This window comes from Dermochelys coriacea, chromosome 9, assembly GCF_009764565.3.
Source record: "Dermochelys coriacea isolate rDerCor1 chromosome 9, rDerCor1.pri.v4, whole genome shotgun sequence".
Lineage (NCBI taxonomy): Eukaryota > Metazoa > Chordata > Testudines > Dermochelyidae > Dermochelys > Dermochelys coriacea.
The window spans coordinates 83488062-83507162 of NC_050076.1; the positions used below are offsets into that span (position 1 = coordinate 83488062).

Sequence of the window (19101 nt, forward strand, 5' to 3'; positions counted from 1 at the left end):
CCTTAAGAAACTTTTAACGAGTAGTTTCTATGCATGCAGTGCAGCAACTACCCTGTCAAATAACACTATTTTCCAAACAAGGATCAGTTAACAAATGAACTAACTGCCTGCAAAATACTATTTGCAAAAAGCTGTTTATTTTAATTTTATTTTATTTTTTGTATTTATTTATTTATTTTTTACAAAAGTGCAAGTAAAAGAAGAATCCCAATAAAAACCAGTCACTACTTTTCACAGTTCTTTCACTTAATGGATAAAACCCATTAAAAATGTCTACAAATTTGCAGTTTGATTAGAACTATATGCTGCACTCTTACAAAAGATTGTGCACTCTTCTACATTTTAAATACCTAGGGGTAATCCCAAACACCAGAAGGAGGCTGTCCACAATGTGCAATTGTTGTGCGTGTGTTTCTTTTCTTTTTCTTTTCTTTTGTTAACCATCAGCTTTCCTTATACAAGCTCTAGCAGGGGAGCTTCTTCAAACACAAAACCAACTTAAACAGCAAAGAAATTAATGTTTTAATAAATAATGGAGTCAAAGATGTGTACTTGCCCCAACTTTGAAGGAGGGTAAAAAAAGCTTCCTCAAGATGGCACTATAAACTAAGGAGAGGAGAGCAGCAAATGTATAATAAGGCTACCAGAATCTTTTAAATTCATTCATCTATGTACACGTGGGCATTAAAAAAAATCCCAAAAGATAACGGCTGTGTTTTAACCTCTCAGTGGCCACGGGCATGCAGTAAAGTGTCTGTAAAAACAGTGCACATCCATCTACAATTCCAATGCTGAAAAAATAGGTTTAAGCTTAAGAAAGCTATAGATGCAAATATGTTAAGAATGCTTGGCACCAAAAGGATTCATATATTTTTAAATAAATTGATTCAAGAGACTAACTTTAGCTAATTGTGAGCACCTCACTAGAGACGCTTCTATACTTTACCTATAAAGCTTGCAATTTAATTTAAAATTGAAGTATTAACATTGGCTTTTAAAGCTTAATATAACTTTAATTTAAAGGAAAGAATGACACCCATACATTTATTGTACTATACAGGAATGAACTAAACTACCTTATAATACTAGGGCCTGATCCAGCAACCCTTATTCAGATGAGAATTCCTGCTGCTGGATCAGGCCAATAATTTTCCACAGATTTGTTTTGCACAATTCATAATACGAAAGTAATTCATAAACGCCACTGAGTTACTCGATGTAGCTCAGAGCAAAGTTATACCATTGCTCATTTCCAGAACTGTTGTGGACGTTGGTAAATGCCTCATCTCCTTAAGAGTTCCTCACTAACAGCAATATCAATCATGCCAATTGTTTGAAGTCAAAGAAAAACCCCAGTGCTATTGGTATAGTAAGTTTAAAAAGGAATTTCATTATAAATTAAAACATTTGAAACATTCAAAGGATTCTTAGTTGAGGTGAACACTGGTTTCTGGTACCTTTTTGGGAACCTCAGACACTAAACCATTGGTACAATTACATAAAGTTAAGACATTAAGGCATACCACTTTTAGGCAATCATAATAAAACTACAAAGATGGTTGTTGAACTGTATAGTTCTTGGAAACCAAGAACAATCTGAATTAACAAGAGTAACTTCTTAATGAGGTATTACAGCCTTGCTCCACTGCGTATCGCTTGTTGCTAATGGGGTCATATTCTAATTTCTCTCATTAGTCCTCATAAGACATGTGATTTTAAAAAGCTAAAAGTGTATTTAGAATTCAGTAGCAAATACCACTATAAAATATTTTAATTTTAATTCTACAGTCCAAGTCAGCAAAGACTGTTACTGAAAAATGTGAGTGATTGCATACACTTATGTGCACACTACAAAAAGATTCAAAATCATGGTGTCCAATGTTTGAGAAGTAGTTTCGGCTTAAGATTCATTAGCTATATTCATGAATCAAAGTCCAACCAGTAACATTAATATCTAACCTCCAATTTTATAGCTGAACACATCTCAGAGAGAAAACATTCAAGAGCATGTATTTGTTTATAAATGTTTTAAAAAACATATGATAAGGAACACCCTTACAATGATGGAGCGTTCCACCACAAGGAAAGTGAGCTCACCAGCCAGTCTGGATTCCCCACTGAACTGAGAATGATAGGAAAATGCACTGTTAGAAAAATGGGAGGGCTCCAGAACACCTTGGAATCCTGAACTGGCTGGTGAGTAGTTCAATTATAATGGCTTTAACAGCTAGGATGACATTCTATGTAACCACCACTCAAACACTGAAGATTTGTTAATGTAAAAAAAGATAGGACAGGTTTGGTTTTGTCATCTGAGTACCGAGCAACATTTTGGATCTAGCCAGCAAGAGCAGTTCATATCCCTAGTTAACAACTACTATATTTTTTACTTGAAATAGAATATTGCTTTCCTTGAGAAGCATGTAGCGTTGGCAAAGCTACTAAAAAGTAAAACAAAAGGAAGGTTTCTTGGGGATGGGGGAGAGATTTCCCACCTTGTAAAGACAGCTGAAGTATGAACATTTCCAAAGCAGACTTAAAATTGTGTAAATGCATTTATAAGATTTGAATTGTGATAAGCCCACATTAACTTTTAATACAAAATGCAACTGGAATTTAGACAGTCTTTAACAGTAAAGAGACATGCCTAATATTTTACTTTAAGGAAAATAAGCTGCAAATTCAAACAACTTGAAATTTCATTTTTTAAATGTATTCCAGTAACCAACAATTTAAGATTGACAATTCATTTGATAAACTTCTGTTAGAAGATTATTTCTCAGTTACACCTAAATGTTAATTTCTCTACCCTGGATACTTAGGTCACATGCAACTTCCATTGATTTTTGGAGGTCAGTGTGTTAAATCACTACCAAAGATCCACAGATTAACTATGTCATTAGAGTGGGAAGAGAAAAATTAATTTGCCAACATGTGACTGCTGAAAGTTACATACAGCCCCCTCAGTGATTAAAATACAGCTTAATACAAAACTTGGGCAAAATCCTCACAACGAAACTGGTACATACAAATTTGTATCATTACACATCAGTAACCATACAAAGAAAAAACCAGTCTTCAGAGCAGGTTTCTATTTTTTTTTTTTATCACCACCTTTTCGGTGGCATTACTAAGCCAAGACATTGCAATTATAACATTCAATTGCCATCAGTTTTAATGCAATTAAGATGGCTAATTCTTAACTGTTTTATGTTACAGTAGCTGTTCACATAAATTAAATAGTACAGATATGCACTGCTCTTGACAATAACATTTACAAAAGCAGCTCGCTTGTATTTAATTTGCTGTGTGTGTGGTGGGTCTTATATGAAAAGCATTCTCTTCATTTCTAAGCATGGTACAATTTTAATTCTTAATGCATTAGTACAACAGTGCACTGGAAAAGTACTGAGCTTCTACAAAAAAGCTTTACAATTGTAAAACAAAAATTGTGATTTTTTTATTTAAACAAGCATAGGCAATTCTTATATTTCCACAAGATAAATATCCCGATTAAGCAATCAGCTCTCTCTACAACGTGCCATAGTGATGGGCTGGAGACAGCTGTACAAGGGAAAAGGGCTAACATTAGTGTTATCTGCACTCACGTGTCCAAGAATACCCAATATGAAAATTAACCAAAATTATATTTAAGGGTGCAGTTGAATTAATTTCATATTCATAGCTGGGTTTGTTTTTAAAAATCCACTATGAAGCATGTGCTGTAGCTAGGATGACTTCTCAGATAAGTTCCTTAAAGGGACGAGCTGAGTGCTGAGGTCTTTAAGATTCACAATGCATGGAGAGGGGAAGGGAAAGGAGCTCAACAGTCTTGATGATGGGAAAAAAAATAAATTTATAGCAAATAGGTATCTTAGGGGAAATAGAATTGTCTGAAATTCGAGACACAAACTGAATAGATTTGGAGACTCTGATTTAAAGAGATTCCCATTTTAAAAGCTTTAATTCTGAGAAAATGTTTCCATGGGGGAAGAAGCAGCCAGACTCATTACTTTACATTAAAGCACCACTCAAAAAGTGGCCATAATGAAAGTGACTTTGTTGCCCATCACTATTACACCAGCTGTTCAGCCAAAAATTCAGATCTCATTTAGACAACACTTTCTCTGTTACCAGATGCTAAGACTGCTCTACGACAAATAGGACAAGTGGAATTTTCTGATAACCAGCGATCAATGCAGTGGACATGGTACTCATGGGAACAAGGCAGTTTACGAAGCTTGTTGCCTTCTGTGTATTCTGTAATACAGACACTACAGGTTTTCAGAGCATCGCTTTCACCAAAATTCCTCCATGCTAGGTTGTCAATTTGTTCTTTGGTGAGTCCTCTTGGCTGGTCATCATCATCCTCATTTAGTAGAAAAAACTGTGCTAGGCTAAGGAATGGTAAAGAGCCACTTTCTTCAAAAGTGACTGATCCCCTCGTATTCCGACCTTCCCGCCTAACAGATGTTGAACCTCCTTCATTACTACTTTCATATACCTCCCCTGAGCTACCTTCAGTATTTTCACTGCGTGAACTAGTACTACCACTATCACCTCCATTCTGTAGCTCAGGAGCATCTACATTTTGGTTTGGGACTGGGCCACTAGGATCTGCATCACCATCACTGTACATATAGTAGTTTAATTCTCCAAAACCTGTCATTATCTGCCTCAGAATGGTCTGAATTGCGACCGATGTTGTCTCATTAAAGCCCGTGTTTATGATTCTACGAATAGGAATCCTAATGGTACTGACATAAGTTCTCACTCCAGCCCGTTCTGAACGTGAAAATGTGCGCCTAAGCCCTCCACGTTCACTTTCATAAGTGACTGTATTGTTTGGTGTCTGGGACCTGGATCGGGTTCGGTTGGCTATGCTGTCTCTCTGCCGATATTCTCCTGGACGGACTCTTCTCACTTGAAGATCAAGAACTATAGTAGGTGGCCTCTGTCCAGGAGCTGCAGACTCACTGCTGCCATTTGTTTCTGAAGAACCTAATGCTGGAGGAGCAGGTCTTGTTTCAGGGGTTGAAAACAGAACTGCATTTTCACTTGCAATCTCAGTCCCCGGTGTATGTTGCCTTAACGTCACATGCTGTCTAGTTCTAGAACTTCCCTCGGATTCATTTACCAGGGACTGATCAAGTGTCTGAGATGGCATATTGTGAGGAGACCTGCGAGGAGTCTCGCTTGCTGGATTAATAGGTGACCTACTTCTATCAGTCCTAGCCCGGGTTCTTCGTTGTTCTGGGCTCCTGCTTCTTGCTCTTCTCTGGCCTCTGAGAGGCGATGCTTCCTCAGTTGCTAACTCCTCAGAGGTACTTCTGTCTGATCCAGGCTGCCTTACAGATGGCGATTCAGATCTTGGAGTCTCAGTGTCACTTTGGCTATTTTCCAAATCCTCACCATTGGAGGGCTCTACAGATTGCTCATTTTCAGCTTCTGGGTTTGGGTTCCCATTATTACGGTTTACATTTATTTCCAAACTGAATCTGAAATCACCACTGTTAGGGTTAGTCCGGCTCACTGCCCTCCAAGACTGGTTTCCTCTTTGCCCGCTCCGTGTGGTATTTCCAGTCTGTCGTACTGAATTAAGCCAGTCTATTATGGAATCTCTATTAGAAACATCTTCTGTGGATTCTGCACCTGTCAAAAGAAAGGGAACTACCAAAATTAGAGAATTGAGGTAATTCTTAGATTAAATTTTCCAAAAATATAATTCCTTAATTAACCAAGTTACAGTTTTAAAATACTTAAGCCTTTTAAACACCATAACAGTTTCATCCTTAACATCTTGATAAGTGTTATGTCTAAAAGAGCTTTTTCTTTGCAGGAGCATGAGTGGACATTTTTCTACTGCCAATAATTATGCCTCTTTAGAAGTTGTAGCCAAATAGCAAACAAGTCATCAAAATAATTATTTCTTATAACAACTAAATGGAAAGTCAGTTATATTTCAACTGTAAAAAAACCATTAGATTAGATGTTTTTTACTTACTCAAATACTGTCAATTCAATGGTCTAGTATAGCAGCAGTTAAATCACAAAACCACAGCCATGTCTATATTTACAAGCGTATAGAGGCACAGCTGTACAGATACAGTTGTGCTGCTGTAAGAGTACTTGGGTAGCACCTTATGCCAACAGGAGAGAGTTCCCCCGCCGACAAAATAAAATCAACTCAACGAGCAGTGGTAGCTATGTCGGTGGGAGATGCTCTCCCACCAACCTAGTGCTGTACACATGAGCGCTTATTCTGGCAAAATTTATGTCACTCGGGGGGAGTGGTTTTTTCATATCTCTGAGCAACAAAAGTTTTGCCAACATAAGTGCTAGTGCAGACATTGCCTTAGTGGCCTGGAATACTTGGCTCTCTAGTCTAGCACACTCATTTAGCTAACAATGAACGACAGGATTCAATGGGACCCATGTGTAAACCTTTCTGTATGGAGGCAATGTGGCAACCTTGAGAGGGAAAGAGTAAAGGTGAGAAAATGTGGGAATCTCAAAAATCACCCCAGTAAGGGAACAGAATGGAAAGAAATCTAAACAAAAATAAAGAAATGCAGAAGTGATCACAGTGCAGCAAAATAGAAGTGTGACATGTTCTAGCTGAAATCTCTTCAAAACTTTGACCTCTGAAACAGATATCAGATTATCTTCACTTAATTCTAAAACACTGCTCACCTAACACCTGCCTAGGTTTAACATGTTCCATTCCTGCACTCAAGTTAAGATCTATACTGGGTGCTAAAGTTAAGAGCTTCCACAAATACAGTATATATACCTCTATTCTCATCACCATTTTGCTGTGGTGGACCTTCTTTAACTTGATGTAGCCTTCTCATCAATTCTTCTTCAGTAATTTCACCTTAGGAAGCAAAGAAAGATTTCCAAAACTATTTTAAAGGCAAATATGTAAAGGCAAGAATAATCCATAGCTTAAGAGTTCTTACGCCTACATTCTCTTTGAACTGCAAATATTGTCCTAACAAGATACTGACTGGTTCTAAGTGTTTTTTGAATTCTGACACACTGCGATATCTAAGTCAGGGTAGCCAAAGCATACCTCACAGCCCTCCAACACTATTGCCCTTAGGTAAGACTTGCTGAGGCTCCAGCTAACAGAGTTACAACCTGCTTAGAAGATGGCAAAATGCTTGCTGGGTCTTGTAACCACATATCAGCAGTATTCTCCATCCTACATCAATCAAGGCCTCATTTACAAGACAAAGTTGCACTGGTTATCTAAAAGTGTTATTTTAAACTGATTTAGTTAAACCAGTGCAAAAACACCTCAGCGGACGCATTTCAGATTAAGAGTTGTTGATTTCAGTTTAGCACAAATCTATTAGGAATCAGTTTTAACTAAACCAAAATAAGACACACTTATACTGAAACAAGACTGTTCACACAGGTTTAGCTAAATTGGTTTTAAAATGACACCTTTAGTTAAACCACTGCAACCTTCTTATGTAGGAACAGCCCAAGTGAGACTCGGATACCTGGCAAGATGCCAATGCAGCCCTCAGTAGTTCAGACTTTGCAATTCCCAGTGAACACTAACATTTTCTTAAAATTGAATTAGCACATCTAGTTTAACCTAACAAGCTCTACACTATTCATATTACCTTCAAGGAATGGTCTACTGCAGTGGTTTTCAAACTTCAGTACTGGGTTGCAGAATGCAAGGCACTGAGTTGCCTTGCTTAGCACCCAGAGAGCCTGGTGGTTGGCCAGTAAAAATTAATAGTTCCTACCTGTTCCAAGTCTGACATCACGCTGTGCCCCAGAAGCAGTCAGCAGCAGGTCCGGCTCCTAGGCCGGGGCGTGGGGGAGAGAGGCGCATGGGGCTCCGCTTGCTGCTCACCTCTGCCTGGGAGCCGGACATCCTCTGGCCACGTCCGGGGCACAGCACAATCCACAGAGCCAGGATGGGCAGGAAGCCTGCCTCTGCACTCGAGCTGCGCCGCTCACTGGGAGCCACCGGAGGTAAACCCACACCAAAACCCTGTGCTCCAACCCGGAGCCCCTTCCTGCACCCCAAACCCCTCATCCCGAGCCTGCACCCCCATCCCCGAGCCCTGACTCCCTCCTGCACTCCAACCCCCTACCACAGCCCAGAGCCCCTACCACACCCTGAACCCCTCATTCCCAGCTCCACCCCACAGCCCTCACCCCCACACCCCAACCCTCTGCCCCAGCCTGAGCCCCCTCCCACACCCCAAACCCCTCATGCACAGCTCCGTTGGGTCGCGGGTATCAACAATTTTCTTCAATTGGGTCACCAGAAAAAAAAAGTTTGAAAACCACTGGTCTACTGTGTGCTCAACTAAGCAGAAGAACTACTCTCTACAATGGCATAAAATAGTAGTAAAAATATCAAATGCTGAAGACACATTCAGCACCAGAATGGAGAGAGGAACTAGGTAGTCTGAAAATGGGTGCAGAGGCATTCACATTCGTAAATTAAAGTTTTCATGCTACCTACATATTTTAACATACCTGGTGTTCCTAGCAAATTGTTATCCCTCATAAGCCTATAGTCCTCTTCATTCAGGTTATTTACAAAGTGATAGAAAGCTTCTTCACGTTCTAATCGATCCAGCTGACTCCGGCGCTGTGCTTCTGAGTGATCAATACTTCCTTTATCGTTAGAATCTGAGCTTTCCATGTTGATGAAAGAGTGGGAAAGTATCTAAAAAAGGAGAAGAAAACTACATATTTTGAAAACCATACATACAAAAATGAATAAAATAATCTGTAATGCTTATTGACACATTCAGTGGAATTCAACACCATCTGTCATTGAACTTGACTCTGACAACACACACTTAAGCACTATCGTATATTTAAATTATTTAAGGAGAAATTTAGTTTGCTGATAAAGTTCCAGTTATATGGGTATATGGGTACCACAATTCAAATCACTACTTGATCCAGAATTAAAATCAATCATTTTAAAAATGCAATATGTTTAGGGAAGCATAAAAATTACAGACCAAATCCTTCAGGCAATCTTTTGTACACCCAACATTGCTCAGGAAGGAGACGTCTAAACCGCCTTATAGCATACCCTAATGTTGCAGCTACGTGACAAAGCAGAACCTAGAGCAGCCTAAAGGCTGCCTTAAAACAATCCTGTGAAGGACATGAATCATCTGAATCCAACACTATGTTCCTTTAGAAGGCAATTTTAATAGGATTAAGCCTCCCAAGCTCAAGCCTATAAGGAAAGGAAGTGCCTCGTGTTACTCATCAGCAATCCTTCAGGACAATTAAGAGGAACAGCCAATCCCCAAAAGCATTTGGAAGAAATGTGAAAACTAGGAAGCAGAATTACAGCATAGTAGATTGTGGGTGCCATAGAACACCTTGCAATACAAAGATCATTCAGTTCCTTGGGAAAAAAAGGTTCTGTAGAATGAATTCAATGCCGAAAGTAATTTATTAGATAACAGATAAACTGTCAATTTTGATGAAGTGGAATATGAGACCAAAAAGTCTTATGTACCTGGCATATTGCCAGCTGTTAACAGGACTCCAATATATATGCATTCTCCCCACACTTTACCTACTTCAGTTAGGTTAGAACCTCTAACACATCTCTCAACATTAGTGAGATATGGCAATATTTGCATTTGGTCAACGTCAACAGTGAAAACATATCACCTCTGGAGAAATGATGTTAACTGTAAACCTATCCAAATGGAAGCCAAAACAAGGAAGCCTGGTTATTAATCAGTATGCCTCACCAACAACGATGTAAAGCACTGTCTTACACAACTGTGGGAATGCACCAATTACTCAAGTGGCTGGTTATCTAGCTAGTTTTACACCTGATGGAATGCTCCTCTACAACATTTCCACCGGAAATGTTTCCTTTTTTAAACAGCTCCTGATGCCTCGTGAACATATTGGGGGGGGAGGGGGAGGACCCACACCATTCTGAGTTTTATGCTTTTTAATCTGAGAATTTCTAAATATAATAGGATCTGTTTCTCGGCCACTTGCCTAGTGCAGTGGTTTTCAAACTGTGGACCCTGGGGGTCTGCAGACTATGTCTAAGACTTCCAAAAGGGTCCGCACTTCCATTTGAAATGTTTAGGGGTCTGCAAATGAAAAAAGGTTAAAAACAACTGGTCTAGTGCATGAAACTAATCCTCTTTTTGGTTTCTAAACAAAACTGTCAAGAAAAATCAGAATGTGTCTACAGTTTAAATCAGTGGTCCCCAACTTTTTTGTGGGAATAGCATATTGCTGTTCCCAGAAGACTGTGGCGGGCGCCAGATACCCCGCCACCGAAATGCGGCAGTGGCAAGAAGCGTCACCACCAAAATGCCGCTGAGAAATGGCAACACTTCTCGGTGATTCGGTGTCCTGCAGGCACACAAAAATGCCCCGGTGAGCGCCATGGCACCTGTGGGCCCCACCTTTGGGACCGCTAGTTTAAATCATAACATCTCCTAAATAGAAGAGAGGTATTGCATGATCTTCAAGGCCCATTTGTTTACACACATTAAGGTAACTTACATAAGCGTTACTGTGTTTGTCGTCTTCCCTCTCCAAGCCCAAAATTACATATTGGATGTGGGAAATGTCATTATTGAAAGAAGGTCTCAGAGGAGGGTCTTGCATTTAGATTCAACACTATTAGGTTTACTCCTAGAGGCTTGCCTACATTAGAGATTTTCACACTGATATAGCTACCCCAACGTAGCTTCACAGCGCAAACACCTAGTGTAGACTCTGCACCAAGCCAATTTATCCACCTCCAAGAAACAGTTCTCTTCTACCCTAGGCATTGCAGAACCCTATAAATTCTAGATGCGTATCACTAGGATACTAATAGTACTACAATGACAATGGGGTTTCCTTAGTTCTGCCTAGCTACACAACAGGATTTCAATAGCAACAGTAAAGCAGCACCATTACCATATTACTACGCAACAGACGCCTATGGAAACAATAACTAGATACAGCTAGGTAACTGAAGCCCACCATCCAAATTGTGTCTTGAGTGTAATGCACTATCTTGATGTCTAAAATGAGACCCATCCACTAAAATGTAATCACCACATTAAGATATCATAAACAGCATATTACCATAAAGCAAGAAATGCAAATAAGGGAAAGACACACCATGTCTGCCAATACATTATGATAGACATAAGTGTGGCATCCTATTAAACCTGTATAGGGGAGGTCATATATAGTATGTTTCACATCAGTGAGTTTCCTTGCTTTTATTGCATTACGTCAACTTAACATGAGATTTTATTCTTACCTGCGTAACACAACCTGAAATTTCCCTTCTTCTGTCAGCACAGAACTGGCGAGGGAGAGCACAAATGTCTGGAGGACTCATGTCTCTAAGATGTAGTGAGTGCAGATCTGTTGATTATAGCCAACTTTAGTTTATCCAGTAATGAAACTGAACATCTTTATGGAATCACAGTAAGATTTGTCTAAAGTTCGCTGGAAACAAGAGTCTGTATGGCTACTTGACTGAAACAAGTTTTCTTCAAAATGGTGATGGGAAGTGTTTTTCAGCAGCTGAATAACCAGATATTATTGCAGTAAACTCGAATTGGTGTGCCCACTCTTTGACAAGTCAGTCAAGTGGAGTCCCTGTAGTTACTCATTAACAATCCACTCAAAGGTGCCAGGCACAAATGACTAGTGAAGTCCTTACCATCACTACAAAGCAGCAGAGTCTATGAAAAACAGTAAGCTTTAATAGCAAGAAGTGACTATCTATAGTTCAAGACTTTATAATCTACAAGGGAGGAGTTATTTTATGGTCTCGGGGGTATAAATGATAGAGAACTACAGATATTAATTTGGTATTGAAAAAAGTGGCCATTACCAGTTACTTTGCTCCACTACCAGTACTAAAATTATCAATTCATTGATACTGTGACAACTAGGCCCGAGTAGAAAGTTATAAACTTATATGGCTTCTAAGTTATAGCCTATCTATGAAAGAGGGTCAGGCATGACAATTCAAGAATTTACTAAAATAACCATTTAAGAAATTCACTTCAGACCCCATACAATAATAAAATGCGTAAACTCTCAGTTCATCTTTATCTTTACTACTTTACACTTATATGGTACCTTCCATCTGAGGATCACAAAATGCTTCCCAGAAATAAGTGTTAATTGAGCAGATGACACAATGACCTACCAACTAAGTCTTCCTTGCACGAAAATAAATAAGCTGTTTCAGGACTTAGTAAAATAACCCAAAAGCTATCCGAGCTGAATTTACAGGGAAGTACCTTAGTACGTGTTCTTCTGTTTCTGTAAGTGAATAAAACCCACCTAAAATTAAGTAGCAGTCAAGCAGTCATTGCTGAAATCTGCAATTTGTATAAAGTAGAAGAAAACTTGAGACCCTAAAGGATCGAAGTCTTTCCTATACACTGTTTGAAGAAAAAGGAGCGATTTAAAAAAATAAAGTTGTGCTCTTCACCAGCAATATATAGTAGGTCTCAAAGTCCTTAGTAATAGGAGGAAAAAGACTATGACCAACAAAATTAATAAAACAGTAAGCACTGTTAAGAACTGTCTGGAAGGAGTTAATCTCCCCCAGAAAGTTTTGCGTCTAAATGATTGATATTTTAAGATGAAATTAAAATATACAGGTTTCAATATTTAAGAGGGACATTTAATTTCGCATGTACAGGACAGATTCCTATACATTATGCAGATTTCTTGACTATCTTCCCAGAAATTTAATTTATAACTTTGAATACACAAAATGGATGGTTAATAGGTGGAAATAGTTTAGCAACTGTGCCCAACAAGGACTAATTTCTAAATAATGATTACCTACTACAATACTTACTGATCTACTTCCATCCTAAAGGAACTAGTCATCCTTTTGGGTAATCAGAAGTAAATTGTTGTATCAGTATAGAACTCAGAGTTGCCCTTCCCTAAACCAAACTTCAAGACAAAGACTTCAAGACAAAACTCGAATGTTGACTTGAAAATATACACATTCCCTACCCCCCAAAGATCACCTAAATCTCTAATAGGACTATTAACCCTCTTTCATGATGAGAGCTCTTCCCTATGCCCTGTCAAGAAAAGCTCTCCGACACCAAGTAATTCAGACTGAGAGAAATTAAGACTAGCTATTAGAATATCTTAAACTCCATTTCTATCAAAGTATAAAAATATTTGCAAAACCTAAGTCATATTTTAAAGTGCCTTATTTAACATGATGTGACAACCAAATTAATGACTAGGCTTCAAAAAACAAACTAGTACAATCTGTTAGTAGTACTAACAGTTAGTACTAAGATGCACAAGAGAAAAAACTAGTAAATAGCTATGTCAGTCAAACACCAAGTACTTTATAAATAATTAGTTTAAGAAACCACACATTTCATGTGTTTTCAATCTTGAAATTTCATCATTGTTGTATCCTGTAAATCCTTGCTCTCAAAAAACAGACCACAGAAAATGACTGTTGAGTGAACCCAATTATTAACAGCATTAAAAAAAGAGATACAAGCATGTGAGGGAGAGGGCTCACTGAGATTTGCACCTCAATCCTACAACAAGATACATACAGATGGACCACTGTGTCTACCTACAGCCCCTAAAATAATGAGTTTTCCACAGACACATACTGCAGGATCAGGGCCTTCAAACCAGTCTGAATATCTACAGCGTAGAGACAATAGTGGATTAAGTTTTCAAATTTTTAAAAGTCTGCCTTACATGTTGGGCTTATTCTTTCCCTGTTGCTATTAAGTCTAATGGATGTAGTATAAATGTGCATTCTAAAATAAAATAAAACACCTACAGAAAGTTCTTAAAGTATCTATCTGGAAATTAAATGTGATGGAGAGAGACTTATTTTACCCCAAACATTACATCACTCAAATTTCACCTGTACACTCCTTGCTTAAAAAAAAAAAATTAAGCTGGAAAAATGTCAACTTGCCAAAGAACACCAGAAAAAGTATGTCTTTTTACAACGTATTTGTATAAAATGCTATTTTAATAAAGGAACAAAGATGTTCCCAGAGCACTAACAAGCAGAAGCCATAAGAATCTGGATATCATTTTAATCATAGGTATGACATCGCAATAGAACGTATGTCAATACTTTCACATATCCAATAAAATGTTTCACTCGTAGAACTCCACTGTCAACTCTGAGGGCTCAAAATGTTACAATTTTCCTTATTAAAATAGCATTTGTCAAAAAGACATGTTGAAAATGCAAATAAAAAAGACATCATGTTGCTTTTGGTCTTTAGATTATACCACAGAAGAGAAGACCTATTGGACACAAGGTATCACAAGAGAAGTCTCATGAAAATGGTTCTCTCGCTCTAAAAATGAGCATCCTGTAAGGTCAGCAAGCAAAACGCCCACTCTGAAGTTAGGAGGAAGCAGCACTGTGGTATGTCAGCAGCCAATGTCCTCACTGAAAGGGAGAGCAGCAAAAGTAGGGTAGCATCCTGGGGAGCCAGACCCGCAAAACTGATGACCGTCGAGTAGTGCTCAAGTTTCAGCAGAAACAGGACCTCCGGTTAATGGAAGCTCTAAATCAAACATAACCTGTAGAATTTCAATGCAAAAAACATGTAACTTCAACACTTCTTTTAACTCTACTTAATCCGCAAAATTGTTGCTATTACAGATTCTACTGGAGATAACAGGCCAATGCTATGCTGACAAACAACTGCAACCAACAAATGAGGATTAGGGTACAAGTCTATCCTGTTGCTGTCTAATTCATGAAATACTCCCAAATATAAAAGTTTTTTTTAAAGAATACCTTATTTAATAACATTTAAGTTATATATTATGTTTAAATATAAAACCTAGCTGTATGTAAAACTACAATCTCATCATCTGATTTTGATGACAAATCAAGAAACAGAAATTCATGTACATTATTTATGAGATTATGGACACAGATGCCTCTGGCATACTGAATTTGTAAAAGACTATTCTTGTTGAAAGTTTTTTTAAAAAGTTATTAAAATTAAGAGGATAAAGTAAATGTATATTAGTATATCTTACCTAATCAAGTGTTGCCACTTGATTTTTTAGCAATAAAGCTGCTCAGCTTTGCAGTCCTCACTGAAGGAAAGAGTTAAACATCAATACTTCAGATCAGCCAAGAAATACCAATTGGTGTCTGCTGACATAAACCAGGACAAGAAGATGAAATTGCAGCCTTATATGCATTTTATGTTTTTTTGCACAGCCAAGTGTCTCATACATTCTGAGAAGAGAAAAGCAAATGGAAATGTTGTGACACTCCAAGTTACCTTTATATACCCATGGAAAGATCCATCCCTACATTAAAGTTTAATACTGACACATTTTTTAAAAATATGGGTTGCAAGATAGGTGCCTATGTATAAGAAATTCAAAATAAGAGATCCTCATGGCAAAAAGGTATACACACGCTATGTTTTATCCTTTCAGTACTTCAACTGGCTTCGGTTTTTACAAGTTCCTGCCCCTCTTAGACTTCACCTAGAGGAGGATTTAAAAGCGTGTTAGAACATGTCAGCTAACATGCTCTAAAAGACTATTCAGCTAGCAAGTGATCAGTTAATCTAGTTGGGTTTCAATTAAACCAGTTTAGCATGTGTTAGACTACACAATGCCTTGTCTCCACTAGATTTGTTAGAAGGTGTTACTAACATTCTTACAGACACCTTTAAATCTTAGCCTAAACACATTCTTAAGAGCTTATCTACACACAAGAATTGTACTGTTTTAACACTGTAAGGGGCTACACACCAGTATAAATATTTTGGTTAGAAAAATCATGCCCTTAACCAAACAAACAAGTGCAAAATATGTGTGAAGATTAGGCACCAGGCTGTTCTGAGTTTGGTGAAGAGATGAGGAGTGCTGAAACTGTCAACTCTCTCTTTTCTAAAAAGAAAAGGAGTACTTGTGGCACCTTAGAGACTAACAAATTTATTAGAGCATAAGCTTTCGTGAGCTACAGCTCACTTCATCGGATGCTTATGCTCTAATAAATTTGTTAGTCTCTAAGGTGCCACAAGTACTCATTTTCTTTTTGCAAATACAGACTAACACGGCTGCTACTCTGAAATCTCTCTTTTCTGTGAGGTAGTTAATATGGACTGGACAACATGTTTATTATCCAGGCTAGGGACCTGCTATTTGTTTGACGGTCACATCACCTTATATAAATATTGGTGTGGTTAATTATTTGACATTAAGAACCAGAAGAACATACATTTTTAGTACTGCTAATTGGGGGAGGGGGGAAGAATGCAGTAATTATTTCCTTTGTAACCCCTTTAATAAAATGTGTTTTCCTCTTTTGATGAGCAGTTAGATCAACATTTCTGACTTCTTTACTTTCCAAATGATGATTTACCATTCCAAAATGGGCATACCTACGCTGGGCATACATAGGCACCTTTAACCACTGGGCTATCACCATAACATATCCAATCCCAAACACTGGGAGAAGACGTTTAACTTCATCTACAAAAGGAAGGAGTTACTGTTTAATTTTCAACTCTATCTATCACCTTATCATGGTTGAAATAATTAGAAGATTGATGTTACAGCTTCTTTACTATTTCATAGTCACCTCCAACTTGAAATTAAACAATATAGCCAATAGCGCAGATGGGACTTTGGTGTAGTGCTGTCCACCTAATTATTGTTATTTGTGTACAACTTCAGTTTGAAAGCTCATTTATTCAACACTAAACAGGGCTCTTTGTTTATTCACACCAGAAAATACAAACTGTACCCAACGTTCCAACTTAATGTCCTAGGGAAGTTTTTTGTTAGTATATCAAATAGATAGATAATGGATCAAGAATAAGTCCATAAGATATAGACAGAATAGAGTTTGGTTCTCCTTTGAGATGTATGACTACAAACAACATAAGACATCCCAGGATGACCAGAGTTTTGAACCTCCATAAACATTCCTAAAAGTATAGATCACTGTTACAATATCCTCAGAACGTTTTGGGGGGTGTGGTAAATAAAGGTAACTGGGAAGTAAGCGAGACTAGACAGATAAAATGGGGATCACAAGGCCATGAGTTTTCGTGAGTTACAAAACTATAAACAACCTGGACACTTGGAAATAGAAGAGGCCCCAATAGAAGAGGCCCTCACAGAGTGTGATAGGGAGAGTCCCCTCCACGTCTCTCCTCACGATGGGGCTCCTTGCTCCTGGTGTGGGGAGGACAAAATCAAGGCTTGGGCCTGAGAAACTACAGTTCCTTAAAGGAGACCCTAGACAGGAAAGAGAAAGGCGCGAGTTTCCCTACAAACCCAAAGGCCTAGTTTCAAGTTTCAATCCCCCTCAAACCCAGCTGGGTACAGCAGAAAGAGAAGCCCCGCAGCCCCCGAGAGGGAGCTTGGCCCGGTGCCCAACCGGGGAATGGGTCCCCTTCCGGGCTCAGGCTGTGCGGAGGAGAAGGGCCCCGAGGTGTCTGTCAGTCCTCCCCTGCCCGAGGGGATGGGGCAGGAAGTGAGACTCCCCTGCTGCCGACGAGGACCCGCGCTCACGCTTGGGGACGGGGCAGAGAGGACCAAGGGGTCGCCTTCGTGGAGACAGGGAGACCAAAGGGGCCTGCTGTCCTCCCTGCCCAGGAGCGGGGATCCCCACCCACCGCCTGTGCGCCAGGGCCCCCCTCCCAACGTCCCCGGCTAGGCAGGGTCGGGTATCGAAGGGGGGCAGAGGCTCGGGGACACAGACTCCCCCTTTCCGCCGGCAACCAGAGCGCCGCCGCCGTCTCCTCCCCCGGGCCTGGGCCTCTCCCTTCCCTAGGCCATTTTGAAAGTCTGCGTCCAGCCCCAATACTCACCCGCCGCCGCCAGGCTCCCTCCTCCCCCCCGGGTCTCGGTCCGTTGCTTGCCCCGGTGCTCAGCGGGCTCGAGCCTGGCTCGCCCTGCTCCGTCCCTCCCCGAGCGGCAGCAGCGTCTCCTTCCCTCCCCCTCTCAGGCGGCCATTTTCTGCTCCATTGTTACCAGGGAAGTGGGGGGCCGGAAACAGGAGCGGCCGCCAGAGGAAGTGAAGGAAAACTCAGTGCGCATGCTCACTCCTCTCCCGTCCGGCGGACGCGAGGCGCCTTGCACGAGCCGCCATAGAGCTCGGAGGACCGTGCAGAGAGAGCGGTCCCACGCACGGGCTAGGCAGCCATTTTGGATGGGGCCAAGGAGGAGGCCGGGGCGTGGCGTTGCGTGATCCCCTGAAGCGGTAGCGAGCGGGCGGTTAAGGCTGAGCGGGGCCAGCCTGGATGCGTGCAGCTCCCGCCTGCACTCCCGGTGAGCGCGGGGCCCCAGCCGGCGCGGGGCGTTGTCCAGCCTCCATCGCTGGGCGCTCAGACAAGACCCTGGTCTCTAAGGTGTCGGGTGAAAGACACGGGTCGGTTGGGCTCCTGCACAAGGGGGACGGGCCACGGTGAGCCTGTGGTTGCAGGTCGGCTAATCCCAAATAGGGCGACCAGACAGCAAGTGTGAAAAATCGGGACGGGGGTGGGGGGTAATAAGCGCCTATAGAAGAAAATGCCCCAATTATCGGGACTGTCCCTAATCTGGTCACCCTAGTTACCAGTTTTGGTTGGATGAATTCCTAGAGGTTTAACCACATGACATTATCTTTAATTAAAGATTCATCTTTAATTCTCGGAGACTCCAGGACAATCATGGAGGGTTGGCAACCCTAATCCCAAACCCAGAGTTTGGGCCAGTGAACTGGTTTATTTCATGCAATGAAGATTAAAATCCTTTGCTGGGTATGGTACAGGATGGAATGATATTAGAGTTGTAAATAAAAACGAGTGTTAAAACACCCAAAACGTGGTGCCACACAAACTGACCCACCAGCTGCATACATGTAGAAGCATAAAAATACATCACAAAGAGCAATGACTGTAAGAGGGGATGTTAATTCTTTCATTATTTGATCTGACTCCTGGTATACTGCAGGTTATGATAACAAAATAGCTGTGTGGTGTTATTTCCCCATAGTTTTTCATCCCAGTGGATTTGCTGTGCTATATGAATTACACAGGAGAGGGGATGAGCTTGAATTTACACATTGTT

The 19101-nt window shown here is 40.2% G+C and overlaps 1 protein-coding gene across 20 annotated transcripts; it reads right to left on the reverse strand.

The window, feature by feature from the left end:
- Positions 1–415: 415 nt before the first annotated feature.
- On the reverse strand, positions 416–18070 carry RLIM (ring finger protein, LIM domain interacting). 20 transcript variants are annotated; one of them, XM_043491720.1, is made up of 7 exons: positions 17862–18069; positions 15061–15120; positions 14296–14592; positions 11294–11400; positions 8512–8704; positions 6794–6877; positions 416–5670 (listed from the first exon to the last, which is right to left on the reverse strand). In XM_043491720.1, the coding sequence occupies exons 4-7, from the start codon at positions 11372–11374 to the stop codon at positions 4112–4114; spliced, it is 1917 nt and encodes a 638-aa protein (XP_043347655.1). In that variant the 5' UTR covers positions 11375–11400; positions 14296–14592; positions 15061–15120; positions 17862–18069; the 3' UTR covers positions 416–4111. The 20 variants fall into 20 exon arrangements, with proteins under 20 accessions (XP_043347655.1, XP_043347654.1, XP_043347653.1 ...); XM_043491719.1 differs by having other exon boundaries at positions 15061–15178; XM_043491718.1 differs by having other exon boundaries at positions 15061–15181.
- Between the last annotated feature and the right edge of the window lie 1031 nt (positions 18071–19101).

Coding starts and splice junctions, on each gene's coding strand:
- RLIM (XM_043491722.1), bottom strand. CDS start 11,374: ATGAGTCCTCCAGACATTTGTGCTCTCCCTCGCCAGTTCTGTGCTGAC. Junction 8,705..11,293: donor TTTCAGGTTGTGTTACGCAG/GTAAGAATAAAA, acceptor CTCCTTTTTTAG/ATACTTTCCCACTCTTTCAT. Junction 6,878..8,511: donor CAATTTGCTAGGAACACCAG/GTATGTTAAAAT, acceptor TTGCTTCCTAAG/GTGAAATTACTGAAGAAGAA.